At 34.2% G+C, this 25,741-nt stretch overlaps 1 protein-coding gene across 1 annotated transcript; it reads left to right on the top strand.

Moving 5' to 3' along the window:
- LOC109128746 lies at positions 7,922–8,704 on the top strand. Its single transcript, XM_019235623.1, has 2 exons — positions 7,922–8,113; positions 8,204–8,704. Exons 1-2 carry the CDS (start codon positions 7,922–7,924, stop codon positions 8,702–8,704), a joined length of 693 nt encoding a protein of 230 aa, XP_019091168.1.

Raw genomic sequence — 25,741 nt, 5'->3', positions numbered from 1 at the left:
CTCAAAAGTAATAGAAAATGAAAATCTCTTGTTTGAATTGTATCTCAATCATGATAGAACATGTTTTGATACAAATAAAAGGCCAAAAAGCAATCCAAACAAACAAAAAAACAGAGTATCCAAACGAAACCCGACTTTGAAGTTTAGCGTGAACATTCAAACCATGGTGCCCAACCTCCTCGCTGTGAACTTCCCTGTGATCCGCCCAGATGAGTTCTTGATCTGACTGAGATCGTTGGATGAGATCTTCCTCTGACTGAGGTCGTTGGATGAGATCTTCCTTTGACTGAGATTGTTGGATGAGATCTCCCTTGTGATGGTTGAGATGGATGAGATCCCCCTTGTGATGGTTGAGATGGTTGAGATGGTTGAGATGGTTGAGCTGGTTGAGCTGGTTGAGTTGGTTGAGAGGGTGCTCCTTGTGATGGCTGAGCTGGTGCTCCTTGAGATGGTTGAGAAGCTGGTCCTTGAGATGGTTGAGAAGGATCTCCTTGCAATGGTTGACCTTGTCCAAACAGTATAACCCTCGGCTCCTGATTTCAATCAAAAATGTTACAATCAATGTTCAAAATAAATTCTAATGTCCAATGTTCAAAATAGAAAATCTTACTTGTCCTTTTTGTGGTCGACCCCTTCTTCTTTTTGGTGGTGTTGCAACTCTCGCATTTTTACATCCTTGTCGGTTGTGTCCTTCTTTTTTGTAATTTGAGCAGGTCATGACTCGATTGCCTCTTAGTTGGATTTTGTTGGAGCTAAGAGGCAGTTTCAAACAATGATTTCCTCCTAGCATGATTATTTGGCCTCCCTGGATTACCTCTTCTCCATGGAGGTGGCAACACTCCTATCCTGTTCACTCTTGGCCATAGCAGCTTGCCTTGAACAGGCCCAATACCATCAATGTAAGTCAACTGCCACATTCTAGCCGTGTACCACTCAGCCACATAATCTTCCACCTTTTCCTTCTTTCCTATGATGACGGATGCATCATGAATACATGGTATACCAATCATCTGCCATTTCCTGCAACCACAAGTGTTGTCATTCATATCAACACTTACCGTGACNAGTCTTGGATGGTAGAGATGAAAGAGACATCGAAAGATGAATTTCCAGTCCCTCGAGTGGTGAAGAAGGTTTACACTGTGAGTAATAAAAAGAAGAAGTTAGAAACAGAAATATCTGCTGATCTTCCTCTGTGTGAGCAGACTTATGTTACTCAAGATCATCAGAAGAACTTAGTGGGTGATGTTTTAAAGAAACTTGGTCGCAAGAATGTTCGGCCAGCTGTTGTCAAGGTTGAAAAGGAGAATGGAAAGAGGCCAGCTGCTGATGGTGATGAACTTGAAGATATTACTGACAAAGTTGTTGCTCTTGATACAAAAATGGCTTCTAGTTCAGAAGATACATGGGATGACCCTCAACAACAGTTGGTTAGTAAAAGGCTTGATGCAACATTTACACGACTTGGAGAGCATTTAAAAAATTTGGATGGAGATACGACACAAGTNGTAGCTCCTTGCAATCTTCCAAAAGAGTCTTTGTAGCTCCATATCATGGTTACTCCTCTTCCAATTGTCCATAATGTGCCTAGCACATTGCCTATGCGCAGCTGCTGGAATAACAGTGTGAATTGCTTTAACTAAACCCTGAAAATATGTACAAAATGTAGAAATTAGCNTCCATGGAGGTGGCAACACTCCTATCCTGTTCACTCTTGGCCATAGCAGCTTGCCTTGAACAGGCCCAATACCATCAATGTAAGTCAACTGCCACATTCTAGCCGTGTACCACTCAGCCACATAATCTTCCACCTTTTCCTTCTTTCCTATGATGACGGATGCATCATGAATACATGGTATACCAATCATCTGCCATTTCCTGCAACCACAAGTGTTGTCATTCATATCAACACTTACCGTGACATCACCAAACTTAATCTCATGCTTATTGTGCCTTGCCATCCACCTTTCACAAAACATTGACCCATCAATCATCTTCTCTATCTCAGCGTGAGCTCTTTTTGTGAATCTAGTCTTCAACCGACCCGCAATCACATACTTCTTCTCGTTACGCACCATACACTGTCTCCTAATGTCTTCCAGCATATCTAGTAAAGGTTTTCTCCTGGCTCCTCGGATGGTTTTATTGAACGACTCACTGAGGTTGTTTAAGTTGTCATTGCAGCAACTCCCAGTCCTGAAAAACGCTCTAGACCATGTCCTTGGTTGGGTCTTCAGGAGCGAATTTATATGCACTAGGATTGTAACTCTGCAAAGCTCGCATATGAGCACCAAATTCTCCTTCTGTGTAGCTCCTTGCAATCTTCCAAAAGAGTCTTTGTAGCTCCATATCATGGCTACTCCTCTTCCAATTGTCCATAGTGTGCCTAGCACATTGCCTATGCTCAGCTGCTGGAATAACAGTGTGAATTGCTTTAACTAAACCCTGAAAATATGTACAAAATGTAGAAATTAGCATACTCATTTACTATTATTCGAAATGTAATAAAAAGAGAGACACTAACCGTTGTTTGTCTGATATGATTGCCACGTTTTTTCCATCTTGAAGATCCAACTTGGCAGATAACATCCTAACAAACCAATCCCAATTATCATCATTCTCAATCTCCACTACAGTCCATGCAATAGGAACAATCCTATTGTCTCCATCTCTCCCAACAGCTGCTAAAAGATGACCCTTTACGTCCCATTTGAGAAAGGCACCATCTATGCCTATTATAGGCCTACATGTATTCTTCCAAGCGTCTCGCTGTGACTTAAAGCAGATGAATAGACGATAAAACCTTGGTAAGCTGCCAATAGTTGGTCCAGGTATAGTCTCAATCTCAAAGGCCGTCTCCGGATTAGATCGGAAGATCTCAACTTGGTAATCCCATATTCGAGCAAAATGTTCTTCATGAGTCACTTTTTTTTCTTTCATAACTATTGTCTTCGCCCTGGAAGATTGGTCCTCTGTGACTTCGAAGTTGTACTCCCTCTTGATCTCTGCAACCATCTGTTGCTTGGTAATTTTTGGATCCTTTCTCAACCTCTCCCTAAACAACTAAGCAATTGTCCCTCGCTTCAACATCTTTGAAAATCCGGACCGAACACATGCATGCTCACCATCGTATATCTTCACTTGCATATTGTGTTTCTTCTTAGACATTTGACATCTAAGCGCCACTAAGCGCCACTAAGCGCCACTAAGTATAGTTATATATCTTACTAGAAAGTTGCCCAGACGATGTGTGGAGTTTTTAAATAATATTTTTTAGTAATTATAATATGATTTATGGTTTTATAAAATTAAATTGGTGTAGTGTATATATAAAAAAAATTTAAATAATATACTTCTGTAATATAATTATTGTTAATTATATTTATATTTCAAATAATTTACAATGTTGGTTTAGATTATTAGTTTCTAAAATATTATCGACGTAATTTTTTATCTCGCTAAAATTATATATGTTATAAAAGACATATTATTTAACTAACTGTTGATAGAGCACTAATTCTAAATTTAACAATGAAATGACCGTGAGGTGAATACTACTTGTTGAATATAGTTTCTCATGGTATAGATAAAAAAGAATGTTTTCTTAATTGATTTGTAACTTTTATCTTTGACAATCTCATTTCTAGGATTTTTAGTGATAATTTTTTGAAGTCAGTGTAGCAATGTTTAAAAAGTATTAGGGTAATTAAAAGAAAAAAAAAGAGAGTTCATTTAAAAGCTTAAAGGCAATGTTTTTAAACCCGACCCGGAAAGCAAACCGGACAACCTTCTGGGTCATTGGGTCACTGGGTCGACCCGGTCCGATCCGGTCCGACCGTAGGTCATTAATATACTGAATTTCAATGTATATCATATATATATATATATATATATGTTTATATTTTGGTTTTATGAATATCCAAACAAAAATTTTTCATATCTATCAGTTATTAATTTGTATATATTTTTGAGTAATAATTATAAAATTCTAGTTCTTATGATCTTATCATTTTAAATCCAAACAAGAATAACAAGATATAATAGGAGAATATCATAATACTAATTAAAAAAATGATTTCTATCTTCGACTGAACCAAAAAACGAAGAAAACTAGGTATAGGCCTAGGCATTCGGATACCCGTTCGGGTTCGGTTCGGGTATTTTGGATTTTTGGGTTTTCGGGTTTAGAGGTATAGAACCCGTTCGGGTATTTCTAGACTTCGGATTCGGATCGGGTTCGGTTCGGGTATTTCGGGTTCGGATTCGGATTACCCGAAGTTCACAAAATTCAAAATTTTAGTATCTAATTAAGTCTAAATTATTTAATAACACGCAATTTATCTAAAAATTTAGAGTATTTTTTACTCAAATTTACTAATAAACAGTTTAAATACTTCAAATTATCGAAAATATCTAAAAATCTGAATATTTTAGACACTTATATTATTAAAATTATAACTATTACTAATATATTACTACTATATATTAATAATGTGGGTATATTCGGATACCCATTCGGATTTTGGTTCGGGTTCGGGTTCTCGGATTTAGAGATTTAGAACCCGTTCGGGTATTTTACAATTTCGGATACGGATTCGGATCGGGTTTTTTGGGTCGGGTTCGGATCAGATCTTCGGATCCGGGTATTTTGCCCAGGCCTAACCAGGTACACTCAAATTTGATCCCACATCGGAAGATAAAAGAGAAAGCAGTACCCGATTTCTTCTTTATATATGCTCGTTAAGTTAAATAAATTTGACCCGGACCGCCGGTTAGCGGGTTTTAGCCGGTTTTTTCTGTTTTATCCAAGTTTCTTAGTATCCGGTTTTTAAGTAATATTCGGACCGGGATACCATCCGGTTCACGGTTAAACCGGTTCGACCGGCCGGTCCGGTTCGGGTTTCAAAACATTGCTTAAAGGGATATATTGTAGCAATGTTTATTGAGAATTCTAAATGAATTATCTAAAATAAAGTTAAAATTTTCATAGTGGATTCTCTTAAAACTAAAGAATAAAATTACTTATAATTTAATGCCAAAGATAAAAAGAAATTAAAATATGCAAAGATGCTTATTTATATAATCTAGTCAATTTAATCAAAACACTGTTTACTTCTCATTTTTTACCTATTTAATTTAAGAGAATTTGTTAGAAATACCCTTTTTGAAATATTCATTTTCAATTTAAAAATATCATTTTTTTTGAACATTTTCGTTTTGACCCTCTTTTACACAACTACAATATGTTGAACTAACTTTTAGAAATTTTTTTAGGTTTTCTATTTTACATTTAGGATATAGATTTGAGGAGGTATGCTTTAGTATTTGGAGTTTAAGGCTTATATTTTATACATAAAAATGAGATATTTTTGAAAATAGATAACATGAAAGCGTATTTTTGAAAAGGGACATAAGAAAAGAGGTATTTTTGAAAATGTCCCTTAATTTAATGATACAATATTTGAAGTGAAAATTACCCAGTTTGACACAAATATGAGGTATAATAACTAGATTAACTCCCAAACTACGATTAGAACTAGAATGACCCCCATTTAAGTAAAAAAACCGAAAAGCCTAAATTATTATTCTGTCTACAGAAATTAATATTTTTTAAAATATATTGTCTACGATACAAAAGAAAAAAAAATCATACTCGATCATAACATAACTCAAACACTTCTTCGTTTTTCTGGAATTTTTTTTTTGGGTTCTTTCTCTTTTATCTTTGATTCTTTAAATCGCCGGCGAACAACAAGATTAATCGCAGCTAATTTCCTTCTTTGGGGAATAAGAACCCTAATCGCCGCCGCTACTCTATTTTGTTGAACTCGCAAACTCCTCTGTCGATTTCACCAAAAACCCAATCCTATGATTCATAGAGAACCGAGACCGAGTTTGTTGTTCGTCTGATTCGGTAGGTATCCTGTGTTGCATGCTATTTCCGTTCAATTTAGATTTGGGTGGTGGTGGATTTTTGTCTTGTTGATTTATGGGTCTTGATTTATTAGATAAACGGTTAGTTGAATTATCCCGTTTTGTTGCAGATCTTGCTCCTCAATTGCTTCGGTGCTCCTCAAAATAATCGGTGGCTTCAATTTTTAGTGGGTTCAATTTTCGGTGGCTTCAATTTTCATTTTTCTGGTAAGAAGTTTGTCTAATTTGATGGGCTTTGTTTAGATAAATTAATTTGCCCCCAATTCGACAGTGAATGATTTGAAAGTTGATTGTTATAGCTACAGATTTATTTCATTGTTTTACCTAAGTGACAGTTTCTTTTTTCATTCTCGTGTTTGTGAATCGGATATGTTTGTTCTTCAGCCAGCTAAAAGTTTTAGATTGTTTTCTTGGATTAGTGTAATATTTTACAGATGTTTTGTTTGTGATGGGTTTTAAATGTGTTTGAAGCTAATCCTATCATTATATTTGTTGACTCATGATTTAAATTTCAATATGTATAGGAATGGCATCCTCGAGTACAGTCTCAAAATATCCTCCTCGCCTCTATGAAAAAGGAAGATCTCCCTTGCAAAACAGGAGGATGAACCACAATTGTTTTTTGTCAAAAATTGGGATAATGAAAGAGGGTTTAGGCTTGGATGTGTGGGGTAAGTTGAAGGAATCATCTCTTGGATAGAGTATTTATTAAGTTAGCTGAACTATCATAGACATGGTCTGCTACAAAAATTCATTATATCCTTACACATCAGCTAGCAGTCAACAATTCGCATGAGGTATGGTCGTTGATTGATGGTAGACCTATCAGATTTTCGTTAAATGAGTTTGCTGAAATAACGGGATTAAACTGTCATCCAATTGACCCGTCAGAGAACGTAGATGTTGATCATCATGAATTTTGGAGAGAAATGAAGATTGCAACAACTTCAGACGGTCCAAAGTATACTGAGTTGGAAAAGGTTATGGATTTTAGCAAGACATGGTCTGAAGCCCAAAGGATGATGGTTGGTATCCTAATGTTATTATCTGTTGCAGTACATGGCATACATCATGGCTCTAGGATCCCTCTTTCAAGTGCTAAAAGGGTTTTTGATCCAGATGGTTTTGAAAAACATCCTTGGGGTCGAGTGGCTTTTAGTTGCCTAGTTAATTCAGTGAAGATTGTTGACTTAGATAAAGACTTTTACACGGTTCAAGGATGTGTGCATGCTTTGTTGATTTGGTTGTATGAAAGTGTTCCTGGCATTGGAGAACTATATGGGCTGAGAAGGTCTACGAGTACTGGCACTCCACTTCTTGATTGGCAATCCCCGGAAAGGTATCAAGATTGATGAATTCATAAAGAATGAGATGGCTAAACATGGACAGGTTAGTTTTTGAGATTAATTACTACACCATTTGTTTTATAATTTGTCTCTTTTTTTTTTTTCTGTTGTGACTAGGAACACTAATATTTTAGTTCTATGATGTATGTAGGTGCGTGTAAAGCACATGGTTCATGTGTCGGAGGAAAATATGTATCCTAAATGGAGTGACGACGTGGAGAAGGATCCGGAGCTAGACAACTTGATTACTGATCTTGTCCACAATTGTTTACCTTCAGATGTTTGGAAAGTTGAGAAAACAGTGACCATGGGAAGAAAAAAACGGAAAGCTAAAGAAAATGAGAATGGCGAGAGTCGAAGGAGTGATAAGAAATTGAAAATGAAAGCTGGTTACTCCATTGATGAAGAAGGAGAAAAAGATGTAACCAAGAAGGAAAGTAAAGGCAAGGAACACATGGAGGTTAGTTATTTATTCATTAGCATTCATCTTAGTTTGATAAGTTATAAACTACATACATATAGTAACAAATAAATCATTGCAGGATGTTGAAGATGAGAGAAAAAGCTTGTTGGATATTTGGAAGATGATAGAAAAAATGAATGGGTCAAGTACCGACTTGGGCAAGAATTTAATCAGTATGATGGATGCATTAGAAGGTAAATTCAAAGCTTTTGTTGAGAAGAGAATGGGTGTGTTAGATGAGAAGCTTAGTGATAGGATTAAAATGGTGGAGGTCGATTTGAAAGGAATGAAAGAAACAAAACCCACTAATGTCCCAATTGACTCGACTTCAAACAACAATGAAGAGGATGAGGCTCATAGTCATCAACCAGTAACTTTTATTTTGGTATTTAATTTTTATTTGTTTATTTTTTTTTCTAATATTGTAATACGATTTTCAAAACTTATTCAAATTTTGTAGTCTTGGATGGTAGAGATGAAAGAGACATCGAAAGATGAATTTCCAGTCCCTCGAGTGGTGAAGAAGGTTTACACTGTGAGTAATAAAAAGAAGAAGTCAGAAACAGAAATATCTGCTGATCTTCCTCTGTGTGAGCAGACTTATGTTACTCAAGATCATCAGAAGAATTTAGTGGGTGATGTTTTAAAGAAACTTGGTCGCAAGAATGTTCGGCCAGCTGCTGTCAAGGTTGAAAAGGAGAATGGAAAGAGGCCAGCTGCTGATGGTGATGAACTTGAAGATATTACTGACAAAGTTGTTGCTCTTGATACAAAAATGGCTTCTAGTTCAGAAGATACATGGGATGACCCTCAACAACAGTTGGTTAGTAAAAGGCTTGATGCAACATTTACACGACTTGGAGAGCATTTAAAAAATTTGGATGGAGATACGACACAAGTAAAACGAGTTCCGCAGTTGGAGTATAGGGGCGCCGTCGTGCTAAAGATGGAGAAAAAATAGGAAACCGCTTATGGAAAACCCTAAAAAATTAATGTTTAAGTGACATATATGGAAACTAAAATAAAAAGTCGGCCACACCTATAATAAGTCTGTCAATGGTTAGTTCAAAAAAAATCTGAAACTATGAATCTAGAACTATGAAACAAGTCTATCATTATATAGTTCAAAAAAATAATCTGTCACTATATAAAAATTAAAAACTGTCATAACCAAAAAAATGTGTCTAACAAACAAAAAAACTGTCACAACATTAAACAAATTTGTAAGGTCATTCTAGCAATTTTTATTTTCTTTAAATAAATCTGTTAACAAATGACAGATTTTTGGAAAACAAAAAAAAAACTGCCAGAACATAAAATAAATCTGCCATAACGTGCTACAAAGTAGGTCAAACTAGCAATTTTAAATTTTGATTAAAAATCTGCTATCTATCGGCAGATTGTTGGTAAAATTATTAAAATCTGTTGTAACTTAAAGTAAATCTGTTATCAATAAACGTCAAACTAGTAATTTTTTTTTCTCAAAAAATCTGCCACGTTACAACAGATATTTAGTTTAACAAAAAAAAACTGTAACAACTAAAACAAAAAGTCGGCCACAAATTATAACAAACCAGTAGATATAATAACAAGTCTATTGTGTCGTTAAAAAAAAGTCTGCCGTTTGGAAAAAAATCAGCCGTAAATAAAAAACTGTCACAACTGATTTTTATAAGTCTGTCGACCAAAATAAATCTGCCAAAGTAAATCTGCCATTTTAAAAAAACCTGTGACAGTCAAATAAATCTGTCACCACATACCACAGATTTTGTAATTTTCCCTCTCCTAATCGCTGGAAAAAATTATAAGGATATTATGGTATTTTTTTTTTCCTAACAAAGCACTAAACGGTATTTTATACATGAAAATAACCCAATTAACCTTAATATTTTAAGAGTTAATTTAGCAATTATTCCCTTAAATTGGGTTAATCTAGTAACTTTCCCATATTTGAAAGTTAAATATTTCCCTTCTTTTTGTTATGTTTACATGGTTATTGTATACAAAAGGTTATGTATATGCATCCAAAATGAATTTAAAGCAAAAAAAAAAATGGATTCAATATATCTCTAAGTTTATTCTTTGGAAAGATGTTGTGAAATGAAACAATCTGACCCTTTTTCGTTTTAGTAAAATATTAAACTAGTGATCTCATACTCACTACCATCTTACTCCAATCAATACAAACAATGGAAATAAATAACAACATTAAACCAGCAATACTCCCATTAATAAACAAATAACGGAACATCACATTGTCAAAACAATAAACCAGTATCCTAACAATATCTTAATGACCCATCTCTAACAACCTAATAGAAACCAGACTCCAAACAAACGAGCCACGTAGAACATACTCCTCTTCATCGCCTAGATTTCCCGATCACACTTTGCCTTTACCTGCACCAAAAACAATAATTGAGATGCGTGAGTATTATCACAAAGACTATATGAGGCGATCCTCTCATCTACTGGGCTATACACACAAGCAAAAAGACAAACACAAACAATACAAGAAAACAAGCAAACCAAACAACTCTGAACATATGCGTCAAACGACACTCCTCGTTGTCATGGTCAACACTTCGCCCTTGCGTCGACCGACACATTCCTTGCACCGACCGATGCAACCTCACAACTCCATCAAATCCCTAACTGATTCGACCGATGCACTCCTTGCATCGATCAATGCAACCTCGTGTCTCCACAAAATCCTTACCTGTGTCGATTGATACTTTCCTTTCGTCGGTCGATGCATTCGCACGAAGCATCACCGAACACGATCCCTCTCGACTTCCCTCCGCTCCAACTATCACCACTACGTCCGTGATGCCAAATCCTCCCTCCACATACCACGAACACCACGACAAACACACAAGCAATCAAATACACAAAATCACACAAAACACACATCTAATTGTTTAGCTAAGACATGGTCATGCACTCACCTGTTAAATAAGAAGAATCTGAACCAAAACGACGAGAATCACACCACGACAAGCTTTCCACCACGTCCTTAGCCACATATCTCCACTCTAGGAACAGATCTACCCAGAAACGGCTTACNTGTTAATTATATTTATATTTCAAATAATTTACAATGTTGGTTTAGATTATTAGTTTCTAAAATATTATCGACGTAATTTTTTATCTCGCTAAAATTATATATGTTATAAAAGACATATTATTTAACTAACTGTTGATAGAGCACTAATTCTAAATTTAACAATGAAATGACCGTGAGGTGAATACTACTTGTTGAATATAGTTTCTCATGGTATAGATAAAAAAGAATGTTTTCTTAATTGATTTGTAACTTTTATCTTTGACAACCTCATTTCTAGGATTTTTGGTGATAATTTTTTGAAGTCAGTGTAGCAATGTTTAAAAAGTATTAGGGTAATTAAAAGAAAAAAAAAAAGAGAGTTCATTTAAAAGCTTAAAGGCAATGTTTTTAAACCCGACCCGGAAAGCAAACCGGACAACCTTCTGGGTCACCGGATCACTGAGTCGACCCGGTCCGACCCGGTCCGACCGCAGGTCATTAATATACTGAATTTCAATGTATATCATATATCTATATATATGTTTATACTTTGGTTTTATGAATATCCAAACAAAAATTTTTCATATCTATCAGTTATTAATTTGTATATATTTTTGAGTAATAATTATAAAATTTTAGTTCTTATGATCTTATCATTTTAAATCCAAACAAGAATAACAAGATATAATAGGAGAATATCAAAATACTAATTTAAAAAAAAAATGATTTCTATCTTCGACTGAACAAAAAAACGAAGAAAACCAGGTACACTCAAATTTGATCCCACATCGGAAGATAAAAGAGAAAGCAGTACCCGATTTCTTCTTTATATATGCTCGTTAAGTTAAATAAATTTGACCCGGACTGCCGGTTAAACCACCGGTTAGCGGGTTTTAGCCGGTTTTTTCCGTTTTATCCAAGTTTCTTAGTATCCGGTTTTTAAGTAATTATCAGACCGGGATACCATCCGGTTCACGGTTAAACCGGTTCGACTGGCCGGTCCGGTTCGGGTTTCAAAACATTGCTTAAAAGGGTATATTGTAGCAATGTTTATTGAGAATTCTAAATGAATTATCTAAAATAAAGTTAAAATTTTCATAGTGGATTCTCTTAAAACTAAAGAATAAAATTACTTATAATTTAATGCCAAAGATAAAAAGAAATTAAAATATGCAAAGATGCTTATTTATATTTATATAATCTAGTCAATTTTATCAAAACACTGTTTACTCCTAATTTTTTACCTATTTAATTTAAGAGAATTTGTTAGAAATACCCTTTTTGAAATATTCATTTTCAATTTAAAAATATCATTTTTTTTTGAACATTTTCGTTTTGACCCTCTTTTACACAACTACAATATGTTGAATTAACTTTTAGAAATTTTTTTAGGTTTGGATTGTCTATTTTACATTTAGGATATAGTTTTGAGGGGGTATGCTTTAGTATTTGGAGTTTAAGGCTTATATTTTATACATAAAAATGAGGTATTTTTGAAAATAGATAACATGAAAGCGTATTTTTGAAAAGAGACATAAGAAAAGAGGTATTTTTGAAATTGTCCCTTAATTTAATGATACAATATTTGAAGTGAAAATTACCCAGTTTGACACAAATATGAGGTATAATAACTAGATTAACTCTCAAACTACGATTAGAACTAGAATGACCCCCCATTTAAGTAAAAGACCGAAAAGCCTAAATTATTATTCTGTCTCCAGAAATTAATATTTTTAAAAATATATTGTCTACGATACAAAAGAAAAAAAAAAATCATACTCGATCATAACATAACTCAAACAATTCTTCGTTTTTCTGGAANGGTGTTCTTTGAGTTGTGTGATTGATTCCTTGCTTGCTTATGGTCGATTTGTGGTTTCTATGGCCTTATATGGCTTATGCTAGGTTGCATGGAAACGGAAACGGATACGCGGAAGCGAAACGTTTCGGAAACGAGAAACAATTTTTTTCTAAAATTAGGAAATGGAAACGTTTTGGACACGTATGTATATATACATATATATTTATATCTATATATATATATATAAAACACCAAACATAAAAACTATATCAAAAAGCTTCAAACAACAAAACTTCAAAATATAAATATTAAATAGTTGAATTAAAACACTAATAATATTATATATTTATATCTATTATGAAGTTTTATATTTCCAAATTATTTATTTATTAAGTTTCAAACTAAAAAAAAAGTTTACGTCATGTTTCCATAACGGAAATGGAGTTTCCATCATGTTTCCAAACAGAAATATCTAGGAATCGTGTTTCTGTGCATTGTTTCCGACTTTCCATGAGTTTTCGTTTCCGAAACGTTTCGGAAACGGGAAACGGACCTCAAATAGAGTTTCCATGCAACATAGGGCTTATGGGAGAGTCTGGAACGCTTGGGAGACGTTTGGAGGTGGATATCTGTACTGGAGCTTAGAGGAAAACGATGCTCGGCATCGGTATCGATCGTCACAAAGAGTGTGTCGGTCGACACCATTGCGAGGACGGCTCGAAAGCTCTGAGGAGAGTCAATCGACACCATGTGGATGAGTCAGTCGACACAATTAGGGTTTCGGGAATTGTCGAGCAGGTGTCGGTCTACACTAGGTGGACAGTGTTGATCGACACTGAGTGTGTGTCAGTCGACACCAACCTTCAGCAGACGGCTGTTACTTACTTTCCTGGTTTGATTGTGTTTGTTTGATAATTTTTGGATATTGGATTCTCAAATGCTTATGTGTATAGCCCAGTAGATGGGAGGATTGTCTCACTGAGTGTTTATGACAATACTCATGCATCTCAATTTGTGTTTGTAGTGCAGGTAAAGGCAAAGTGTGATCGTGGAATCAAGACGATGAATAGGAGGATGTTCTAGAGGCTTGGTTCTTTGTTTTATGCTTTNTATAGCTACAGATTTATTTCATTGTTTTACCTAAGTGACAGTTTCTTTTTTCATTCTCGTGTTTGTGAATCGGATATGTTTGTTCTTCAGCCAGCTAAAAGTTTTAGATTGTTTTCTTGGATTAGTGTAATATTTTACAGATGTTTTGTTTGTGATGGGTTTTAAATGTGTTTGAAGCTAATCCTATCATTATATTTGTTGACTCATGATTTAAATTTCAATATGTATAGGAATGGCATCCTCGAGTACAGTCTCAAAATATCCTCCTCACCTCTATGAAAAAGGAAGATCTCCCTTGCAAAACAGGAGGATGAACCACAATTGTTTTTTGTCAAAAATTGGGATAATGAAAGAGGGTTTAGGCTTGGATGTGTGGGGTAAGTTGAAGGAATCATCTCTTGGATAGAGTATTTATTAAGTTAGCTGAACTATCATAGACATGGTCTGCTACAAAAATTCATTATATCCTTACACATCAGCTAGCAGTCAACAATTCGCATGAGGTATGGTCGTTGATTGATGGTAGACCTATCAGATTTTCTTTAAATGAGTTTGCTGAAATAACGGGATTAAACTGTGATCCAATTGACCCGTCGGAGAACGTAGATGTTGATCATCATGAATTTTGGAGAGAAATGAAGATTGCAACAACTTCAGACGGTCCAAAGTATACTGAGTTGGAAAAGGTTATGGATTTTAGCAAGACATGGTCTGAAGCCCAAAGGATGATGGTTGGTATCCTAATGTTATTATCTGTTGCAGTACATGGCATACATCATGGCTCTAGGATCCCTCTGTCAAGTGCTAAAAGGGTTTTTGATCCAGATGGTTTTGAAAAACATCCTTGGGGTCGAGTGGCTTTTAGTTGCCTAGTTAATTCAGTGAAGATTGTTGACTTAGATAAAGACTTTTACACGGTTCAAGGATGTGTGCATGCTTTGTTGATTTGGTTGTATGAAAGTGTTCCTGGCATTGGAGAACTATATGGGCTGAGAAGGTCTACGAGTACTGGCACTCCACTTCTTGATTGGCAATCCCCGGAAAGGTATCAAGATTGATGAATTCATAAAGAATGAGATGGCTAAACATGGACAGGTTAGTTTTTGAGATTAATTACTACACCATTTGTTTTATAATTTGTCTCTTTTTTTTTTTTCTGTTGTGACTAGGAACACTAATATTTTAGTTCTATGATGTATGTAGGTGCGTGTAAAGCACATGNGTTATATATTTTGAGATATTTTCGGAAACATTGATTATCGATTTTAATGTTACATTGAGCTAATCTAAGCTCTGTATAAAACGTGTGGAAGTATTTTGTTTCATTTATTCACAAAAACTTTTTTGAGCATCAATATTTTGAGTTTTGAGTTTTCTGACTTTTATATTTCAATCTTTTAGTCTTTCAGATTTGAAACTCTTCAAGGACATTTGAAACATATAAGTCAAGACTGTAAAACTTCTAAAATACGGTTGATGTGAAACAATCAAGTTGTTATAATCGATTTTATATTATCATTCTTTTTGTATAGTTACGGTTTTTCTTTATGTTAGTATATATATACATTGGCTATAATAGTGTAGTTTTACTTCATGATTATATTGTTACACGTCGCCTATTGATAATAATCATATTAGTGTGAGTGATTTCTTCGTGATATTTCCAAATCATAATAAATTTTGCAGTGTTAATTATAAGGTTCTGACATGGCTGGCTTAAGCATCTGATCAAGGTTTAAAGTTAAAATATAAATAATCCAGTGGTTCCTTCTCTTAGGTTTAGTGAACCATGTTCTTTTTAAAATTCAGTTCTTTTTATTTGTAAAAGTCTTTTCTTAATTATGAAGCTAATTTATGTTTAAATGTATTTTTACAGGGTTGGAAAATTCATGCGTAACTCAAGAAAATATATGTGAGCCCTTTTTGTTCGATTTTGAATTACTCTAATTTTTTAAATGTTTTTAGAATTTTACATCATGCTTGATGAAATACTAACTATTTAACAATTAAATGTATTGTTTACCTTTCTGAAATTATATCTTAAGACTATAGTAGCTGTGAAAATTTGTAATGAAAATATTGTAATATCTTTCATTTAAGATCTAATACTATTCAATTGATATTCTTCTTTTTTAAATGATTTTAATATATTTTTTTCCCATAATTTAATAATATTTACATGTTTATATATGTTTGCAGGCGGTAAAAAGAACAAATGTTGTTACTACATATGGTGTGAAAGAGAAAATATGAAAGAGTAATTATCAAAGGACTTTAATCATGAAGAATGTGTAATTATATATCAGATTTGTTTATCCATCCACACATATATATGTATATATGTGTATATATATGTTTGGTTTTAAAAAGTCAAATGTTATTAATATATTTTAAGAAAAAAAATGAATTGTAAAATCACATTTTAGTTTGTTTTCATTTAATTTGGGTGCTATTTTAAATTGGAGCAATCAAACAAAATAAAACATATGGCTAGAATTGCCTACCAAACTGATAAAAATCAATAATATTCAATAAAATTTTGGAGAGATAATTATAAATATAAGTAATATAAGGAAATCAAATTTAGTTCTACAATATTCTAACAGATCTGATTTTTCTTTTTGACTAAAACACATAGAATATTGTACTGGTATGAGATTAGATTATAAATGTTAATAATATTCGTTAAAAATATGATTACAAACATAAGCCACATACACATCCATAATATATTGTAAACCTGATAAATAACCTTAACTTTTGAAATCAATCTCGCACGTATGTGCGGGTCTGAATCTAGTATATTTATAAAAAAATGGGTCGGGTCGTTTCACTTACATTCGTAGACTCTGTTTCCTCCTCTAACTGACCCCTTCGTGATCCACCCAAGCAAGCCACTTAAACACGTATCCCAAACACCACTTCATCTAGTTACTGAGTCGCACAACCAACCATCCTTAGTGACCGAGTAACAAAAGAGGTGGGCTGAAATACTTTATTCCGTCCAGCCACGGAAACACTATTCCGATGAACCCTCTTATTCACCGACTTAACTTTAACCCCACACACTCTTGAGTTCCACCTTTGTTATCTAACAACCAAGACCTAACTCCATAAGCCATAGAAGCTCCTTCAAGGTTCCAGCTCAAACCGAGCTCTTTGGCTCAACCAACAATACAATTTATCACAATTCAATCCATACAAAACTTTATAATAACACTCTAATAAAACACAAACTAACCGTTCAACTCGCAATTCTACCGTTGGATATGGAGCATGTACTACCACAAAATTCTCCACCGAATTTTGTCCCGATCAAATTAGCTTTGGACCTCTAGATGTTNTTTTATTTTCCTTAAATAAATCTGTTAACAAATGACAGATTTTTGGAAAACAAAAAAAAACTGCCAGAACATAAAATAAATCTGCCATAACGAGCTACAAAGTGTAGGTCAAACTAGCAATTTTAAATTTTGATTAAAATATGCTATCTATCGGCAGATTGTTGGTAAAATTATTAAAATTTGTTGTAACTTAAACNCATACTTAACCCAAAATTTCATAGTTTCAGCCATTACTTGTCCAGGAAGCAACAAACATAACTCCTCGAGATTAACTTCGAATGAAGCTCTTTCAGTTGCTATGGAGTTTTGGCTTANATCTGCCACGTTACAACAGATATTTAGTTTAACAAAAAAAAACTGTAACAACTAAAACAAAAAGTCGGCCACAAATTATAACAAACCAGTAGATATAATAACAAGTCTGTTGTGTCGTTAAAAAAAGGTCGNTATAGCTAAGACAAAATAGGAAGTTTGTGTTTCAAGTAACTACTAAAATTGGAAAGTAAATAAGTTGTTTTATATCAAAGAGGAAATATTGGGTACAGGGAATCTATGGGGGATATAATCTCGGACTAGGTAGTTAGATTGAGATGCATAACTCAAATCACGGTTGTAAAGCTAACCTACTTCCGCAGCGTTGACTATCTATGCAATGAATTCACTAAACCTNCCAAAATAAATCTGCCAAAGTAAATCTGCCATTTTAAAAAAACCTGTGAAAGTCAAATAAATCTGTCACCACATACCACAGACTTTGTAATTTTCCCTCTCTTAATCGCTGGAAAAAATTATAAGGGTATTATGATATTTTTTTTCCTAACAAAGCACTAAAGGGTATTTTATACATGAAAATACCCCAATTAGCCTTAATATTTTAAGAGTTAATTTAGGAATTATTCCCTTAAATTGGGTTAATCTAGTAACTTTCCCATATTTGAAAGTTAAATATTTCCCTTCCTTTTGTTATGTTTACATGGTTATTGTATACAAAAGATTATGTATATGCATCCAAAATGAATTTAAAGCAAAAAAAAAAAATGGATTCAATATATCTCTAAGTTTATTCTTTGGAAAGATGTTGTGAAATGAAACAATCTGACCCTTTTTCGTTTTAGTAAAATATTAAACTAGTGATCTCATACTCACTACCATCTTACTCCAATCAATACAAACAATGGAAATAAATAACAACATTAAACCAGCAATACTCCCATTAATAAACAAATAACGGAACATCACATTGTCAAAACAATAAACCAGTATCCTAACAATATCTTAATGACCCATCTCTAACAACCTAATAGAAACCAGACTCCAAACAAACGAGCCACGTAGAACATACTCCTCTTCATCGCCTAGATTTCCCGATCACACTTTGCCTTTACCTGCACCAAAAACAATAATTGAGATGCGTGAGTATTATCACAAAGACTATATGAGGCGATCCTCTCATCTACTGGGCTATACACACAAGCAAAAAGACAAACACAAACAATACAAGAAAACAAGCAAACCAAACAACTCTGAACATATGCGTCAAACGACACTCCTCGTTGTCATGGTCAACACTTCGCCCTTGCGTCGACCGACACATTCCTTGCACCGACCGATGCAACCTCACAACTCCATCAAATCCCTAACTGATTCGACCGATGCACTCCTTGCATCGATCAATGCAACCTCGTGTCTCCACAAAATCCTTACCTGTGTCGATTGATACTTTCCTTTCGTCGGTCGATGCATTCGCACGAAGCATCACCGAACACGATCCCTCTCGACTTCCCTCCGCTCCAACTATCACCACTACGTCCGTGATGCCAAATCCTCCCTCCACATACCACGAACACCACGACAAACACACAAGCAATCAAATACACAAAATCACACAAAACACACATCTAATTGTTTAGCTAAGACATGGTCATGCACTCACCTGTTAAATAAGAAGAATCTGAACCAAAACGACGAGAATCACACCACGACAAGCTTTCCACCACGTCCTTAGCCACATATCTCCACTCTAGGAACAGATCTACCCAGAAACGGCTTACAAATCCTCAAGAACGCTCACATGAACTTCTAGAGAGAAAACTCTTCTTCTTAAGTGTTTAGAACGACAAAACGGCTAACCCCAGCTCTAAGGGGTCAACTTCAACCTTATATATAAACCCTAAAGTTGTCCTGTTAGACCATGCTAAACCAGAGAAATTAGAATTAACACGCACGCAAACCAACCACTAGCATCGATCGATGCCCTCCCCTAGCGTCGATCGATCCATAAACAGGAAATCCGGTTTGCGGGTGTTACATGGAATCTGATTTTTTTAACCATTTCTTTCATTAAGCATAAAATTTATACAAAAGTTTGTACATCAAAATTTAATGTAAAAAAAAAGATATGAGTTCAAAAATCTAAAATTTCATTCATCCTACGAGATCTTAGCCACTTCATTAAGTATTTTCATCCAAAAACAGATGTTATAAAAAATCATGTCAAACCCTAAATAAACTTAACAAATTCTTGCTAATCACTTTAAGTTAAACCAAATATGACATTGTGGATACAAAGATATGTTTGAAACGACCGTACCCGGATTCTCAATCCTTACACAAGACACACGGAAAACAATTTCATCGGAACCCCATAATTCTGACGAGACAACCGACGTCAATCGCTCCTTACAACAACTTCCACAAATACTAGCTAGATCCAACTAACTCATACTCTGCAGCTACCAACAGCAATCATACAAACATACTTCATCTCTACAAGCACCTTACTGTAACATCCGCGAATCAAAGTGTCGGTTTTGAGAGAGGGTGTCGAGCGACACCACCATTTTTTGGTTTGACCAGATTGATTTAATTGTCGATTTGGTTTGGTTTGATTTAAGTGAAACCTTAAAACCGGGTTATTTAAGGGGAAAGTCGACCTAGGTCGTGGGTTTTGAGAGTTTTCCCATTTCCGAGAGTTTGAGAAAAGGAGAAAAAGTTCTATAGAGTGTTCTTGAGAGATTTTTGGAGATTCTTGGCTTGTTTGGTGAGATCTGTTCCTGTGGAGTGGAGATCTTGTGCTAGGAACAAAGGAGAAGCCTTCTAAGGTGTTAGATTCGTCAGTTTGGGTCAAAAACTTCCTGCAAAAGAGGTGAGTGCATGACCATGGCTGACCTAAGCTTGAAAATTCTATGTTTGGGTGTTCTTTGAGTTGTGTGATTGATTCCTTGCTTGCTTATGGTCGATTTGTGGTTTCTATGGCCTTATATGGCTTATGCTAGGTTGCATGGAAACGGAAACGGATACGCGGAAGCGAAACGTTTCGGAAACGAGAAACAATTTTTTTCTAAAATTAGGAAATGGAAACGTTTTGGACACGTATGTATATATACATATATATTTATATCTATATATATATATATAAAACACCAAACATAAAAACTATATCAAAAAGCTTCAAACAACAAAACTTCAAAATATAAATATTAAATAGTTGAATTAAAACACTAATAATATTATATATTTATATCTATTATGAAGTTTTATATTTCCAAATTATTTATTTATTAAGTTTCAAACTAAAAAAAAAGTTTACGTCATGTTTCCATAACGGAAATGGAGTTTCCATCATGTTTCCAAACAGAAATATCTAGGAATCGTGTTTCTGTGCATTGTTTCCGACTTTCCATGAGTTTTCGTTTCCGAAACGTTTCGGAAACGGGAAACGGACCTCAAATAGAGTTTCCATGCAACATAGGGCTTATGGGAGAGTCTGGAACGCTTGGGAGACGTTTGGAGGTGGATATCTGTACTGGAGCTTAGAGGAAAACGATGCTCGGCATCGGTATCGATCGTCACAAAGAGTGTGTCGGTCGACACCATTGCGAGGACGGCTCGAAAGCTCTGAGGAGAGTCAATCGACACCATGTGGATGAGTCAGTCGACACAATTAGGGTTTCGGGAATTGTCGAGCAGGTGTCGGTCTACACTAGGTGGACAGTGTTGATCGACACTGAGTGTGTGTCAGTCGACACCAACCTTCAGCAGACGGCTGTTACTTACTTTCCTGGTTTGATTGTGTTTGTTTGATAATTTTTGGATATTGGATTCTCAAATGCTTATGTGTATAGCCCAGTAGATGGGAGGATTGTCTCACTGAGTGTTTATGACAATACTCATGCATCTCAATTTGTGTTTGTAGTGCAGGTAAAGGCAAAGTGTGATCGTGGAATCAAGACGATGAATAGGAGGATGTTCTAGAGGCTTGGTTCTTTGTTTTATGCTTTTGTTAGGTTGCTAGAATGGAATGTAGTGGTCTAGAACGAATGTTTAGGTTGTTGGTTCATTGTTCTATGACTTGGTTTATGTTGTTGGTATTTTTGGATTGAATTATTGGTTATTGGTTATTTATTCATTGGTTTAATGTTGGTTATTTCCGCGGTTTGATTTGAATGTGGATAGGTGTTACTGAGTATGGGATCAATAGATTAATAATATTATCTATACTATTAAAAGGGAAGCATTATTTACAAGGCAAAATGAAACTTGAGAATATATGACATAAAATGACCTTGAATATATTTCAAAGCATACAATAAAAGAACGTAGATCCGTTTGTGATCCAGATTTTGTTAATTCGGATCGTGTTTTACAAAGTGGATCAAGAATAAAAAGTCTTGGATCCAAACAGAATCGACCACAATTATATTTTAGGGAAGTAAAAACAAATCAGTATCGGTGATAATTAGTAACTTCCATAGCTAATAATAATATTATGGAGCATTAATCACAAATCTTAAATAACATATAATTCAATATAGAAAACTACCCATATTTAAATTCCAATTAAAAACGAATCATTAAGTTGATATCTCGAATGTTACCTTATCAAATCAAATATCTAATCAACCTTAAGTGGTTGTTAATTAGCAAGTTAAATACGACCACAATTTCAGTAAGTTAGCAAAATCGTTTTTATTTAGTAAATTAATGTGATACAAAACTCTACATGTTTCATATCTTTTCTTGATTTAGTTTGAAAGATTTAAATTATCACATATACAAAATTTTAGCTACTTACCAAAATCTGTATTTATCTTAGCTACTTACAAAAACGGGTATAAATTCAAAATTTTATATAAGTAAATATATTTAATTTTGTTATATATTTTGAGATATTTTCGGAAACATTGATTATCGATTTTAATGTTACATTGAGCTAATCTAAGCTCTGTATAAAACGTGTGGAAGTATTTTGTTTCATTTATTCACAAAAACTTTTTTGAGCATCAATATTTTGAGTTTTGAGTTTTCTGACTTTTATATTTCAATCTTTTAGTCTTTCAGATTTGAAACTCTTCAAGGACATTTGAAACATATAAGTCAAGACTGTAAAACTTCTAAAATACGGTTGATGTGAAACAATCAAGTTGTTATAATCGATTTTATATTATCATTCTTTTTGTATAGTTACGGTTTTTCTTTATGTTAGTATATATATACATTGGCTATAATAGTGTAGTTTTACTTCATGATTATATTGTTACACGTCGCCTATTGATAATAATCATATTAGTGTGAGTGATTTCTTCGTGATATTTCCAAATCATAATAAATTTTGCAGTGTTAATTATAAGGTTCTGACATGGCTGGCTTAAGCATCTGATCAAGGTTTAAAGTTAAAATATAAATAATCCAGTGGTTCCTTCTCTTAGGTTTAGTGAACCATGTTCTTTTTAAAATTCAGTTCTTTTTATTTGTAAAAGTCTTTTCTTAATTATGAAGCTAATTTATGTTTAAATGTATTTTTACAGGGTTGGAAAATTCATGCGTAACTCAAGAAAATATATGTGAGCCCTTTTTGTTCGATTTTGAATTACTCTAATTTTTTAAATGTTTTTAGAATTTTACATCATGCTTGATGAAATACTAACTATTTAACAATTAAATGTTTTGTTTACCTTTCTGAAATTATATCTTAAGACTATAGTAGCTGTGAAAATTTGTAATGAAAATATTGTAATATCTTTCATTTAAGATCTAATACTATTCAATTGATATTCTTCTTTTTTAAATGATTTTAATATATTTTTTTCCCATAATTTAATAATATTTACATGTTTATATATGTTTGCAGGCGGTAAAAAGAACAAATGTTGTTACTACATATGGTGTGAAAGAGAAAATATGAAAGAGTAATTATCAAAGGACTTTAATCATGAAGAATGTGTAATTATATATCAGATTTGTTTATCCATCCACACATATATATGTATATATGTGTATATATATGTTTGGTTTTAAAAAGTCAAATGTTATTAATATATTTTAAGAAAAAAAATGAATTGTAAAATCACATTTTAGTTTGTTTTCATTTAATTTGGGTGCTATTTTAAATTGGAGCAATCAAACAAAATAAAACATATGGCTAGAATTGCCTACCAAACTGATAAAAATCAATAATATTCAATAAAATTTTGGAGAGATAATTATAAATATAAGTAATATAAGGAAATCAAATTTAGTTCTACAATATTCTAACAGATCTGATTTTTCTTTTTGACTAAAACACATAGAATATTGTACTGGTATGAGATTAGATTATAAATGTTAATAATATTCGTTAAAAATATGATTACAAACATAAGCCACATACACATCCATAATATATTGTAAACCTGATAAATAACCTTAACTTTTGAAATCAATCTCGCACGTATGTGCGGGTCTGAATCTAGTATATTTATAAAAAAATGGGTCGGGTCGTTTCACTTACATTCGTAGACTCTGTTTCCTCCTCTAACTGACCCCTTCGTGATCCACCCAAGCAAGCCACTTAAACACGTATCCCAAACACCACTTCATCTAGTTACTGAGTCGCACAACCAACCATCCTTAGTGACCGAGTAACAAAAGAGGTGGGCTGAAATACTTTATTCCGTCCAGCCACGGAAACACTATTCCGATGAACCCTCTTATTCACCGACTTAACTTTAACCCCACACACTCTTGAGTTCCACCTTTGTTATCTAACAACCAAGACCTAACTCCATAAGCCATAGAAGCTCCTTCAAGGTTCCAGCTCAAACCGAGCTCTTTGGCTCAACCAACAATACAATTTATCACAATTCAATCCATACAAAACTTTATAATAACACTCTAATAAAACACAAACTAACCGTTCAACTCGCAATTCTACCGTTGGATATGGAGCATGTACTACCACAAAATTCTCCACCGAATTTTGTCCCGATCAAATTAGCTTTGGACCTCTAGATGTTGCCTAGAAAGTGCCATCTCGAAACAGTTTCTAGGGTTCATACTTAACCCAAAATTTCATAGTTTCAGCCATTACTTGTCCAGGAAGCAACAAACATAACTCCTCGAGATTAACTTCGAATGAAGCTCTTTCAGTTGCTATGGAGTTTTGGCTTAATGGATTGTTCAAAGGTCAATTAAAACCTAATGTATACTCCACCCCAATCTAGTGGTATCGTTGTAACACTTTAGGATCGAATCCACAGAGACCAAGCAATTGCACTATGAAATTGTGAAGATCAAATATAGCTAAGACAAAATAGGAAGTTTGTGTTTCAAGTAACTACTAAAATTGGAAAGTAAATAAGTTGTTTTATATCAAAGAGGAAATATTGGGTACAGGGAATCTATGGGGGATATAATCTCGGACTAGGTAGTTAGATTGAGATGCATAACTCAAATCACGGTTGTAAAGCTAACCTACTTCCGCAGCGTTGACTATCTATGCAATGAATTCACTAAACCTTAAACCGTCGTTTGGACCTAGCAAACCAAGCAAGCAATAAAGGTTCAAGTTTGATTTGTTCACAAGGTGCCTCAACTTTAACTTTCGTTGGCTAAGGTCCACCTTGCTCACCTAAGTTCTTTTCTAGCAACTCAACAACACTTTTGGTGCCACGATGAATTAAACCTACAATCATAAACTAGGTAGCTAATCTAGTTTAAGTTTTAAGAACAACTATAGATGAAGAACAAAATAGATCAACCCCAAATCTAAAACATCATCGTTAGAGAATCATATNTATATCTCTAAGTTTATTCTTTGGAAAGATGTTGTGAAATGAAACAATCTGACCCTTTTTCGTTTTAGTAAAATATTAAACTAGTGATCTCATACTCACTACCATCTTACTCCAATCAATACAAACAATGGAAATAAATAACAACATTAAACCAGCAATACTCCCATTAATAAACAAATAACGGAACATCACATTGTCAAAACAATAAACCAGTATCCTAACAATATCTTAATGACCCATCTCTAACAACCTAATAGAAACCAGACTCCAAACAAACGAGCCACGTAGAACATACTCCTCTTCATCGCCTAGATTTCCCGATCACACTTTGCCTTTACCTGCACCAAAAACAATAATTGAGATGCGTGANAAAAGAATAGAAAATAGGGTTTAGAAATCTTCTCCAAAGTGTCAAGAAGCATTAGAGATCTTCTCCCCCAGCTATCAATACAGAATAGTCTCAGAAAAATAAAGCTTATGTCTCTGGAGGCCGAGCATCTAACTTAAATATCGCAATAAAACCCTAAAAGTCGGTTTAAAACGAAAAAGGAAAAGTTGCTTTGGGTACGGGATCAGTCGATCCTGGGTGTTTTTCTCTGTTTACTCCATCTGCTTGCTAGTCCAATCAGTCTTCACCAAATTG

The sequence above is a fragment of the Camelina sativa genome, chromosome 14 (genome assembly GCF_000633955.1).
Source record: "Camelina sativa cultivar DH55 chromosome 14, Cs, whole genome shotgun sequence".
NCBI classification, from domain to species: domain Eukaryota; kingdom Viridiplantae; phylum Streptophyta; class Magnoliopsida; order Brassicales; family Brassicaceae; genus Camelina; species Camelina sativa.
Note: the sequence above shows the minus strand (reverse complement) of the source record. Positions and strands in the feature narration are given on the sequence as shown.

Bases quoted from the DNA above. Each gene is read 5' to 3' on its own strand.
- LOC109128746 (XM_019235623.1), top strand. From the start codon at position 7,922: ATGGATGCATTAGAAGGTAAATTCAAAGCTTTTGTTGAGAAGAGAATG. The intron at 8,114-8,203 runs GTAACTTTTATT...CAAATTTTGTAG, and splicing joins AGGCTCATAGTCATCAACCA to TCTTGGATGGTAGAGATGAA.